The sequence below is a fragment of the Cygnus atratus genome, chromosome 3 (assembly GCF_013377495.2).
Source record: "Cygnus atratus isolate AKBS03 ecotype Queensland, Australia chromosome 3, CAtr_DNAZoo_HiC_assembly, whole genome shotgun sequence".
Classification (NCBI taxonomy): domain Eukaryota; kingdom Metazoa; phylum Chordata; class Aves; order Anseriformes; family Anatidae; genus Cygnus; species Cygnus atratus.
Window position 1 is genome coordinate 105,798,860 of NC_066364.1, and position 12,548 is coordinate 105,811,407.

General features: G+C 37.6%; 1 protein-coding gene across 22 annotated transcripts in view; it reads right to left on the minus strand.

The window, feature by feature from the left end:
- Window positions 1-12,548, minus strand: part of NRXN1 (neurexin 1) — a 731,365-nt gene that overhangs the window by 698,400 nt on the left and 20,417 nt on the right. For 4 of the 22 annotated variants that reach the window (XM_035562070.2, XM_035562234.2, XM_035562108.2 and 1 more), the window contains exon 2: window positions 11,577-11,589. The exons of 17 other annotated variants lie outside the window; for them this stretch is intronic. In XM_035562070.2, the coding sequence (XP_035417963.1) occupies window positions 11,577-11,589 (13 nt within the window). Of the gene's footprint in view, window positions 1-3,073; window positions 3,080-4,026; window positions 4,049-6,655; window positions 6,664-11,576; window positions 11,590-12,548 lie in introns of all 22 variants that reach the window. One more of the 22 variants, XM_035562165.2, reaches the window with a different exon arrangement.

Genomic DNA, 12,548 nt, shown 5'->3' on the forward strand with positions numbered 1-12,548 from the left:
GATATGAAACAGCTGCAGTAGATGAAGACTGGTTTAATGGAAAAAAATATCTGGAAATTCATCCTGTAATTACAGTCTTTGGAACCTAACCAAGTATTTTACCACAGTAGCAGAATAAAACAGAAATATCCCTTTACCACCTGGAAGAGTTTTCTGTGGACAGAGTCTGAAAATTACTGCCTTATGTAATTTGAAAAGCTCACTTGATTAAAGTGGTGGCTATTACTCTCAGTACAAACTTTTTAATTGCAGAACTAGCTTTTTAGCAATGGAAAAATGATAAATTAAGCAAATCATTATGGATACAAGGGATTACATTTTTCAAAATAATGTACTTTTTGCTTATATACTTTTTTCTCAAATTTCTCATTTTCCTCATTTTCTGTCATTCTGTTCTAGTAAAATCTATAGAAATTTCTGAAATTATTCTAAAGCATATGAATTTGGCTGTAGAAATAAATTATTCCCAGAGTAACATTAATCTCCATAACATAGCTGTAACCCAGTAGCCTGAATTTTGTTTTTGTGTGCATACGTAGATTATATTTGCAGTGCCTAATTTATTACAGAATAGATGTTAAAGCTAATCTGAAATTTCAAAGAACATTCCAAGCAATATAACAAAAATGTTAAAGAAACCCAAGCAAGTTGAAGAATCTTCTGGAGCCTTCCTTTTTACCCTTCCTCATTTTCTCTTTGTAATGTTCTTTCTTTCCTCATGACCCCAGAAGGGGTCATTTAAAATGACAAGAATAATATTAATAAAACACTTCTTGAGCTTAAAGACAGATGCTTTCTCTCTAACATAGTATTTGTTTCCTGTCCAGAGAATTGTATCAGTGTTCCTCATCAAATGCATTTTTCAAAGTGATGAGAATGAGGAAAACAACTATAGAAATCATAGCGTCATCTCTCATCCTTATAATTACTTTAAAATACCAGCTAAAGTTTCCATAGAGATCAGAGCTTTACAATTATTGTTATAATAGGTGGAACTAGTTAGAAAAATGCCTTTCTGAACTTAAAGAATCATCAAAATCTTGAGTTAAATTGTAGGGAACAAGCAAAACTCTCATAAAGGTTAAATATAAATAACATTTCATCAATTAATGATTCTTATAATGATGCTAATGAACTTTGTTTTGACTTTAAGTGTTTTATATTTTCTCAGCTATATTTCAGTTTGAAAAGTCATATGAACTGAAAAAATGTCCGTTCATTTAAAAAAATCCCTAGAAAAATTAAAACCGTAAAAATTGAATGGGAGTTTGTTAAACCTGTTTTTTTTTAAATATATTTTTTTGTTAAATCCGCAAGCGACACATCCTCAAAAATTTATGATGAATAGATATTTAAGGACTGTCTTCTTCTCAAAGAACTTAACATCAGGTATAGGTTTAGAGAGCAAACAGAAACAAAAACGTAATCTGTTTTACACCACATCCAAGGGTTTCCCTACTGAACCATGATCTCCCACAGTGTTCTCACGTTGAGATTTAATTTGTCCTTCCCCATATTCTGTCTCTTTTACTGAAATGGGAACTTCGAGAGAGTCTATGGCAGATGGATGCCTCAATTACAAATGGAATTCAGTCACAATACCTCTCTAAGATGCACAGAAAATCCAAGGCATTAATATTATTTACATATTTATTTATTTCTAAGCAGGGATAAACTCTTCAGTACTGTGATATAAAACAAAATATTTACTATACGTATCAAAAAATATAAAGATATTATGAATTATTGGAAATCACCGTGAGAACAGGGAAATTCTGTAATAACATCCAAGAAGCTTCTTCAAAATGTAAAAGTAAAGCCAAATTATGTCTGAATTATTATTGAGTGCTAAGTATTCTGATTAAATCTAGAGGATTTAATAAACAGAAAATGAAATAACTAAAAAAAAAAATATGTTTCTGACAATGCAGTCAGGGTGGTAGAGCTTCTGACCTCTCTATTTCGGACATGAACATTTACAAAAACCCACTGACACTGCATAAAGCATGCCATATTACATTCTAGTTGAATAAAATGAGAAATTATTTAAATATCACTTGCTGACTCATCTGAAGTCTTCAAGCTCTACTCAGAAAGACAAGCAGTTTAGAAGATTTATATTATTTTTTGAAATCCTCCATCACTTTAACCATGTAAAACAGGCTAAAATCAGAAAAAGAAAGCATTTCAGGTGAATATGCTTGAACAACAGAGCCTTCAATGAGATATTCATCACTGCATAAAATAACACAAACCAAGAAATCATTTGGGTCTGATCCTGTACTCATCTATGTCTGCAAGAATCCTGGGAAAATGCAATAGGGAAATAGGGAAAAAAAAAAAAAAAGCTGTCTTAAAGCAAAACAAATGCTCATCTCTGTTGCATTCATTTTGTTTTGTCAGTAATATAATTGTGTCAGAGAGAAAACAACACATTCACTGAATTTTCTGAGTATAATTTCACTATTAATTATCATTGACTATTCAGCTGGATAGCTAGCTCTGTCAGTTTTCTAGAATCTTTTCACAATCAAACTGAACACAAGAATCTGATTAACTGAATGATAATTATGCTTGGTAAAATAAATGTTGAGAAGAATTTTTTCTCAGAAAGTGAAATTCCATTCAAAGCAGAATTTCTGTGACAAAAATGGTAGTTTAAAAGCAATGCTGTCTATATGTTTTTTTTCTATTTCCTATATTTTTTCTGTTTATATGTTTTGTATAATATTGTATATTTACTAGAATATAATTCTTAAATATTATTGACAGACAACAATTTTTTATTATCAAAATCAAATATTTCAATGTTTCTACATCTGAATTTTGGTTTTACAGAATATATCTGTATTTTCCTCAGGACAGAAACTTCTCCCAGACAGACATACTAAATACCACAGGGAAAATGAAATCAATTTCCCACTGATACTGAGTTATCAATTAATCCAATATCAAACATTCAGATATCTTCCCATATATATTAAATAAAATTACATCAATTTCTTCAAGCGTAGTTACATTAGACTGCCCTGAGGTTCACAGCTGTATTAAAATAAATTCATTCTTCCCTTACTTTCAGCTCCATATTCTCTAAATCTCAAACTAAGAGATGATTACTGGCTGGTATGTTTGACTCCTTTACAACATACATTGTATAAGAAGCCTGTCAGACTTTTCTCGTTTTATATCTTCAAACTTGGGGACCACTTTGTCCAGTCACTTACACTTTGGCTGTGTGTGGCAGTTCTGTTGGTTTTCAGAATTGGCCATATGACATTGACGGTGCTGATCTTAGTATTTTTCAAAGTACTTAAAAAGAAAGTATTTCACTTTTTATAGCAGTATTTCTAGATCCTCATTTACAGAGAATGATGGTGACTTGGCACATTACTGTCTCAGCTTAACATCGGTTAGATGGAAGAGGTTACTAATTATACAATAGCAATTAAGACATGGGGCTTTTCCTGGAGATTAACAGCCAGCCACCAGGAATTGTGCACATGGCTTTTAACCCTACCCAGTCGTTCACTGCATTGCAGCAGAATCTGATGGCTTTCTCTGAAGGATATTGCTTTCCAGAGTGACAGACATGGGTCTGCAAGGCTCTTTTTGCTCACCTGCAGGGTGTATCTAGTAGCAGATAATGCAGCTATGAAGTAGTTAAAGAATGTAGTTAAAGATTCACACACCAAGAAAAACAATGAGCCACAACACCCCTCCTCAAATATAGCTAAGCATAAACAAACAACAACAGTTGAATGCTTTAACATGGATTTTAACTACTTTCATTACTTTTAAAGATAGGATCAGATCTTTCACTGAATTAAACAATAGACCACAGCCACCTAACCTACATTTTACATCAGAACTAGTTTCACTATTTGTAAGGACTCCCCATAACGATTTATTTTGAGCTAGTTTAGGTCTTAAAGTCATTTGGGTGTAAGAAATTTTTTTTTCATCCCGATGAAGGTAAAACAGTAGCTTCTTTCTAACTCATATCCCACATCAATTGAAAGGGGAAACTGAGTGGATGTGCAGTGGAAACCTTGTACTTAAGACCCACAGAATAGCTCAACACTGGAAAAAGTCCTTAGGTAACATTCTTCAAGAACCCAGCTTCTGAACCCACCTTACTGCTGCTGCTTACACTGCCAAACTAATCTTCATCAAACCTCTCAGCTCTTCCTGGACTTCAAGGTCCTTGTCCTTCCCTCCCTTCTTTCCTTTTGCATCTGCAATTTATTTCCTTCCTTAAACCAAATTGCTGCCCTGGTCCTTCCTTTCTTTTCCTATTAATTTATTTTTCTCTTCTACCTTGATTTTCCTAGAATAGGTGTCCCTCTTCCCAGCAGCATTTTTAAGGCAGTCTGACCTGTGGTTCCAAACGAACACATCTGGACTTTTCCAGCTGTGGAAGGAAGAGGTTGGGGCTTTACTAGCCGATGGATTATCCTGAGACAGAACCAAGAAGCGTCCAGCTAGCTTGCTGCTGTTAGGCCCAAGAAGAAAATGAGTGGAGATTCAAATTTAAAAAATTGAAGGTGGAGTTTCTAAAGGTACAAGGCATTAACTGCCAAACCAATCCGGACTCACTTATTAAGGTTTTGATGTCACTTTTGGAAGTGAGGACCTGACTGAACAAGCAGACAGGATGAAGTAGTTCTTCCATCCTGGGGTGTGCCTGGGGCAGCAGAGGGAGAAGGACAGTAGTTGTGCAAGGCTGAAGTGGTCTTTTCTGATGCTTTGGCAGGAAGACAGCCCTGAACACTGAGATGTCAGTCCTCTATACCCCACCCAGCATTCTGATCAGGCCATCCTTTGCCAGGGCTTATGGTGGTGCAATAACATGGCATGACTCACCAGGTTAATTAGCGGGTCAGAAAAAGAGACTGCTGTTATCTTTAAATGTCATTTTCTGGTTGGTAGAAGCTGCTGGAAATCTCTTCTGCATGGCAGCTGTCTTACTGTCCTGTCCCCTGGTCAGTAATGAGCAGTTTGCTTAGTCTAAGGCAGAAAATTAAAGTCTGCTGCAGCATTCACACCTGTTCATATGCAGTCCACTTCCCTGCAGGCTGCAGCCCATGCAAGCACTGGCATCAAGGTGGCACAGGTTACTACCACAGACCTCCTGCATTCCCGATACTGGAACAGCAAGTTATGGTTGTTTGTTTTCCATTTATCCAGTCTAAGAGGGCCCTGCCTGCTGAAGAACAATTGCAGCAAATCATAGCTTACTCCACAGCTGTTCTGGCTGTTCTTTTCACTGCCTTAGCTCCTATTAATCCTGAAGGCCGTGATGGCCACTGCTTTATTACAGATTTTGCTATGGGTCACGTTGGTCTCCTCTTTAACAGTGTTTCTGCCATGGACCATGTTGTCCCCTGACTTGCTGATGTTTCTGGAGGCCTTTCCAACAACTTGGTTGTCACTGCTGTGATGTGCTGTCAAAATAATGAAGTGTTATGGGAGGAATTCAGTTGACCTGTTGCCACACCACTTCCCAGTGCTTGGTGTAGGGGGGCAAAGAAGGAAAAGTTGGACCCTGAGGACTGGGCAAGGGGGATGGGACCCATAGGAAAAGACTTGGAGGAAGGAAAAAGAGTGTGACAAAGGGAGGAAGGCTTTGAGTGGGGTTGGAGAAACCAGGTGCCAACAGCAGATGTAAGCTGAAGGAAAGCAGCCTTTGAGCTAGGTCAGGATGAAAAGCTAAGAATGGCAGAGGCCTGGTTATGCGACACGGGCTATAAGTCTGAACTTAAGATGAAGACCTAGAGGGTCACGAGAAATTGCCAAGGGGTGAGAAAAGGCTGAGACACCAAAGGCAGCATCCTAGGATGCAGGCTGGGAACCAGGGGAGGAAGACAGCTGGGCAGGAAGAGGGGCCTGAAGTAGGAGGCAGAGGCCCATTGTGAGGGAAGACAGCTGCAGAATGGGCCCCGAGCCAGGGGTAAAAGGCTGGCCAGGGCGGAAGAGGTCCCACAGAAGCCAGGTGCGGGGGAGAGAGCAACAACTGTTGCATCCTGGGTGAGACATGAACAGGACTGAGGATGGGGGAGCTGGCGGACAGCTGCTGAGATCTGGCTCTGGAGGGATGGCAGAGAGGGAAGTGTCCTGGCCAGAAGCCAGAGCAGAGAGCAGAGGCCCAGGGAGGTACAGGAGACAGTGTCCTCATCCCTGATTCAACAGGGGCCGGAACAAAACAGCTGCAGAGGGTAAGGAAGAGGTCCCAGGATATAAAATGAAGGCCTGGGACAATGGGGAAATACCTGAAATGGGACAGATGAAGTGGCAAAGACCCAAATGGAGAGGCTTTGGAGGATTAGGGAAAACACAAGTGCTGCACAAGTGAGCATAGGGCTCAGGAGGAGAGTCAAAAGCCATAGCTAAGGGGAAAGGAGCCAGTGACCACTCCGATGGAAGAGAAAAAGGACTGAGAGAGAAAAGATTGAGAATACTCTCACTTAAATTAAAAAAAAAAAAAAAAAAAAAAAAAGTTTCATCTTTTTTTAAAACAGTTAAAATTGTTCTGTCTTCTACCTAAGTACTACTCAGCCCATAAACCACGGATGCCATAGTGGCTGCAGCATCCAGCCCCAGTGATGGCTGCCTGGGTGAAAAGGCTTTCCATACACCCAGATGGGCTCTGCAATACACAGCAGGCTTCAGTCAGTTGCAGTCAAATGCAGGGCTGGCTCTATGTTACACCTGCACGTTACACCTCCACTCTGCAGGCATTTACCAAAAGGCCGCTGTTCAGTGTAAAGATGATAAAGTTTTCCAGCACAGGACTTCAAAGGTCATTCGTCACCCTAGAAAGCACTGCAAGCCAGGTTAATCCAGGTTCAGGGGATCACGTGTTCACATCAGTTGGTGTCTGGAATCTTCAGTGTGGGACAGCAGCAGTGGCCTCTGTGCCTGTAACCAAGCCTTCTTCTTCCCCACACCTGGCCACATAATCCCAAACTATCAATATGGGGGCTTCACATGGGGGTCATAAGCACACTCATCTGATCAGGTCTCCTGTGCATCTATACTTGGCCCAGCTTCAGCTGTGAATGAGGGCTGGAACCAGTTGTAGGCAGCATGACGGTAGTAACATAAAAAAACTGTGAAAGGGGAAAGAGCTTCCACGTTTAGACTCTTACATGATAGATACTGCCATGGATACCATTGTTGCTAAGCATGCTGCTTCCTAGGGAAATCTATGCTTGCAGAACCGCAGGCTTGTTGGACTATTTTAAATATAATATCAATGCACCTTTTGGGAAGATATATAACACTAACCCGGGCAAGTCTGAAAGCAGAAGTAAACCCCCATGCTAGCTACAGCAGAGATGCAACGAGCTCAACTATGTCTACCTCAGGTCAATGATTGTTAATTACCACAGGTCAATTACCACAGGGAAATTGCTACTGTAGATCTGGCTGTTAATAAGTATAGCTGAAACTGAAATCATTGAAGTTACATCTATTTATCCAGGTGAGAATGTGACCCACTATTTGCAACGATATTTATTATTTTCCTTATTTTACATGTGTTTAGTTCTCTTCTTTGTAGCTTCTGTTGCATACAAGTCCATACATTTTCTTACATCATTTACAATTTCCCTTTCATACTCTTGCTCTCCAGAATATGAATCTTTTTTTTCCTCTTTCATGTATGACTTTTTGCATACTTCTACTGAGCTCTGAAATTCATTCCGTCCTTCTCCCACTTTTGTTCTCAGCTACATTTGCATCATTATGCATTCTTTTATATATAGAATACAAAACTATGATGAAATAAGATAAACACAAATATGCTTATGCTCAAAATGAAGAAGGATATGGAATTTTCATGTGCATAGTTGAGCTCTTCTCTTTGCCATTTAACATCACTGACAAAAATAACTTCAATAACTGAACATTTTTTTTGCCTTCCAGATGTCTTGCACTGAATTTATTTTCCCATAAAAGAGTTTTCCATGAGAATGACATCTGTAATCTCCTACATAACTAATTCATTATTTTGTTCAGTTTTCAAAGGATAAAATCACTAATAAAAAGTAGGCACTGAAATTAGCACCCATATTAAGTAGAAAACGTCATTTTGTCTGCCTTCCACATGGTCTGGGCACTGTAGCCACTTGCCCCTCTACTCCTAACATTCCTGGGCTGTCAAAGTTACAATTTGCTATTGACAGGTGTGAGCATATGCCCATGTACTGTTTCATTTATTGGTTATGCAACTTCTGCCAGTATCCAGAAAATTAATATTGGGAACAGAATGCTCAAATCACATCTCATCATTGTATTCAGTAATTCATTTAGCAGCATTTAGCAGGTCTAGACAGAGAGCTAAAGCTAACCATTATCATCAGTATACAGAGATTCCATGTTTATTATGTTGTTTACACTTTTTGATCAACCAATACAACTGAATATTAAATCTTTCAGTGGAGCCCTAATACATTGTTATTTTCTCAAGTGGCATGTTCATTCAAGACATGCTGATATTGAGGCCATGGATTAATATTTCTGTAGCTTAACAATAGCAGTGCTCATTCACTATACTCCTCCTTTTACTACTTTGGTGTCTTTCAGCTGTTTGACTAGATAAGGTTTAGCTCACTAAATGTTCTGCTGTGACAGAGCTGATTTTGAGCTAATTCCTATAAAAAAGGAGTGAGTGTTTGATATACCCTTTTAAGGATATTTTTGTCTCAAGCTCTTCAGTTAGCAAATGTTATGAAAGACAAATTGTTAAGCATCTGAGCCATTGTGGCTATAAGAAATAATCATAAAAGATGGCATAAATATACCAAATTCCTTCTAACATAAGTTGTCAGCTTTTCCTAACTACTAACTCATTTGGATACTGTAAATAGTTCTGTCTCTGTAACTATAATACATAAATTCAAAATAAAAATGGTTTAAATTTATGCTTATGTAACCCTTTTAAAAGAAGGAAATAACTGTTTCTCCTTTGCAGATGTGTTAAGAGTCAGTCCATCAGTCACGTGAAATTTAATGCATGTAAAAACATACAAATGGTTATGTCATTGTTAGGTGATATAATTCAGAGCTCAAGGCTTATGTGCAAAATGGTTAATATGCTTTTTGTTTCTTTAATACCTGCCAACTCCCAGAGACTGTCAAGGCCCAAGTCATTTGGGCACCACATCCCTCATTAAAGTCAGTCAGCTGAAACAAGGCAGCCATGTTATAGGATCATATAAGTCTAGGTGTTACGAGGAAGGGAAATCAGGTATATTTTCTACACTTTCTGATAGATACATGATGAGAATGTTACCTTTTTCTTGCCAGAAGTACTCGTGTATTTCAATTAAAAAATATATGTCCCTGATTTGGCTACCATATGTTATATAAATCAGATAATTATAGGCACGTTTAGGGTTAACTGCATACATTAGTTCCTGATTTTGAAAGTTTGGGAATTACATGTGAAAATGTGACATATTTATATATGTTTTGTTCAAGTCTTGTCTTTCAATAGAAAACATAAATGCTACAGGAAGTCACTCAAATGTAAGCTTTTAATAGGACCTACATAGCATCCTCCATTATATTTTTCTATCAACACAAATGATAACTAAAATGTCCTGACATTGATTTACAAATACACTGGCTTAAACTTACTTATTGCATAAGGTTAAAATATAAGTAAATTATTTTCAAGACATGCTTATACAGGAAGCTCCTGATTCTTTGATTCTATTTTTTTTTTCCTTTTTTCCCCTTTTCCACCTTGTTTTATGACTACAGCGAAAAAGGGAATAAAATAATTATTGTGATTTATGCTTGTATGTGTTGATATGAAAAGCATTTGCAAATGTATATATAATTTATTCTAAAGAGAAATATATATATATTTATTCAAGAAGCAGGGGATAAATACCCTAACCACTAGACTGCTGGCTCTGCAAGGATACAGTTCTCTGCTTCTCAGGTAAGATGAGGATTATCTCAGATGAAATCTTTGTTCCAACTGACATGTTTATGTGGGAGTATTTCATTAAATTCTCAATCATTTTCTAATGATGAATCACTTCATAAAAAAATCCATTCAGCTTAGCTACGTATAAGCATATTTTAATAAGGAGGCATATTGCTGTAAGTTTGTGCTTCAAAACAAAGAAAACGCCTTCTGAGGTGGATTTCTTTGGTATTGTACAGTAGTAGGGTTCATCTTGAGATGGTGTAAAAGATGTGAATGACAGACAAACATTTTTTCTGTATTCTATACACCACATTTTCCTGAATGCTGATTCCTATTTCAGATTTTAAAAGAATCCTTTAGTCTTGACAAAATTCAACAAAACCATTTTTTCACTGTTAATCTTTCGGAGATACATCATGGCTACTTCCCTTCAAATTTTCTCTGCTTAAGAAATGACTAGATTGAATTGTTTGGCCTGAACTGTAGAGAAACTAGTATTAGCTGATATTATGGTTTAACACAACAGGCAGCTAATCATCACACAGCTGTTCGCTCCCTCCCTCCCAACAGTGGGATAGGGGAAAGAATCAAAAAAGGTAAAAGTGAGAGAATATGTGGGTTGACATAAGGACAATTTAATATGATAATAATAATAATAATAATAATAATGGCAATACATAAATAAATAAGTGATGCAGAACACAATTGCTCGCCACCAGCCAATTGATCCCCAGCCAGTCCCCAAGAAATGGCAGCCCCCTGGCCAATTCCCTCCCCCAGTTTTATTACTTAACATGATAGCATGCAATATGGAACATCCCTTTGGTCAGTTTGGGTCAGCTGTGTCCCCTCCCAGCTTCTTGTGTACTCCCAGACTCTTCACTAGCAGGGTGCTATGAGAAGCCAAACAGTCCTTGACTCGGTGTAAGCACTGCTCAGCAACAACTAAATGATTGCTGTGTTATCAACATTACTTTTTATCCTAAATCCAAAACACACCACTATATCAGCTACTATGAAGAAAATAAACTCTATCCCAGCCTAAACTAGGACAGTTGATCACAGTCTAAGCATATACTTGGTAGCTCTAGAATGCAACAATTTAACAAGTCTGAATAGAATTACCACAGGATCACCATCCTTAAAATCCAAGTAAGATCCCCAAAGCTGTATACAACTTCGGCTTTGTTTCACCCCAGCCACATTTACAGAACAGCTATGCAATAGCTAAGAAGAGCTATAACTTTGTTTACATGCATAAAGGCTCATTAAATTCCTGGATTGCAGGACTGTATAAATTATTTCTCCCTATAGAGCGAGGGGTTTTAGAATTCAGAGTTTAGAATAGGCTTTAATTCCCCTCTCATGCATAGAGTCACTGATGTAATTAAAGGTTAAAGTAAAGAAGATCAAATGTTAAAAGCAGAAATGTGTTCCTTCTCTCCTGAGTTTGCACACAATGTTCTGCCATGCTTTCTTTCTTTGTTAGCTGATGCTGAAGGACCTTGACTATCTTCCTCCTTAATTACCTCAAGTTGGAAACAGAGTTTAGCCCATGTTTTTATTATGTTTTCTGTGCTAGGGGATTGACTGTTCCCTTCCTTCTTTTGTTGACAAGGAGAGAAATTCCAACAAAGGAAAATCCTCTGTTTCTGTGGGAAATGTAAGACAAAACACTGTTAAAACCAACAGAAGTTCTATCGTAAGGAGCTCCTCAGCTTCTTCTAGCTTCAGCCTCATTTTGGAATTATGTAGGCTTCCTGGTCTCCACGATGTCAAGTGATGAACACAAAATCTTTACAGAGGGAAAGGCTAATATAACCCCTCAGGAATGATAATGATCGACGGTGTTTCCAAACATTCAGTGATGCCATTATATCCTTTATAGGCAATAACTGATTTTTATGTCTCAAAGACATGCAAACTGCAATTTATAAACTATATCGTTAGACCTTTTCTCATTGCTTTTTTTTCTTAGCGATGTATAATGTGTTGCTAGTAAGGAAAATTGATTAATTTGTTACTTTTTGCCCTTGATTTCTGGATTAATTTTGTTTACTTCCTCAGCTATGTTGGTTATAAAGAGAAAAAATAAAAATAAAAAATCAAGCCTTAGTGTTTTTGTTAATAGCTCAACTGGACCTCTCCACAGCTGAAGTGATTGCTAGAATGATACAATAAATGCAAGGTTAGCTTTTTGACCATAGGTCCAAGCGTCCATCAGTTAGAATGAAATTGCATCCACTTTATCTGCTGATCTTCATGTGCAATTGCAGGTTTTGGGCTGATCGTATTTCGTGGCAGTCCCAGGCAGCTGTCGATGCTGAAGCATTTTCTATCCTCTGAAAAGCTTGTGAGGCTTCTCTGCCTGCACATTTGAACCTCACTTCAAAGAACAAGAAAAAACAGCAGGTGCATTACATAGAGTGCATTAGAAAACACAGACATGCTGCTTCTGTATGGAATCCAAACTTGGGTACCTAAAATAGCTTCTGTAGCCAATTTAATTTAAACTTTCCCAATCAGATTTTTTTTTCCAATCTGACATAAAAGACATGAAAATTCTGTAATACTGTAATGGGTTTCTTGTATGAACTGAATTAAC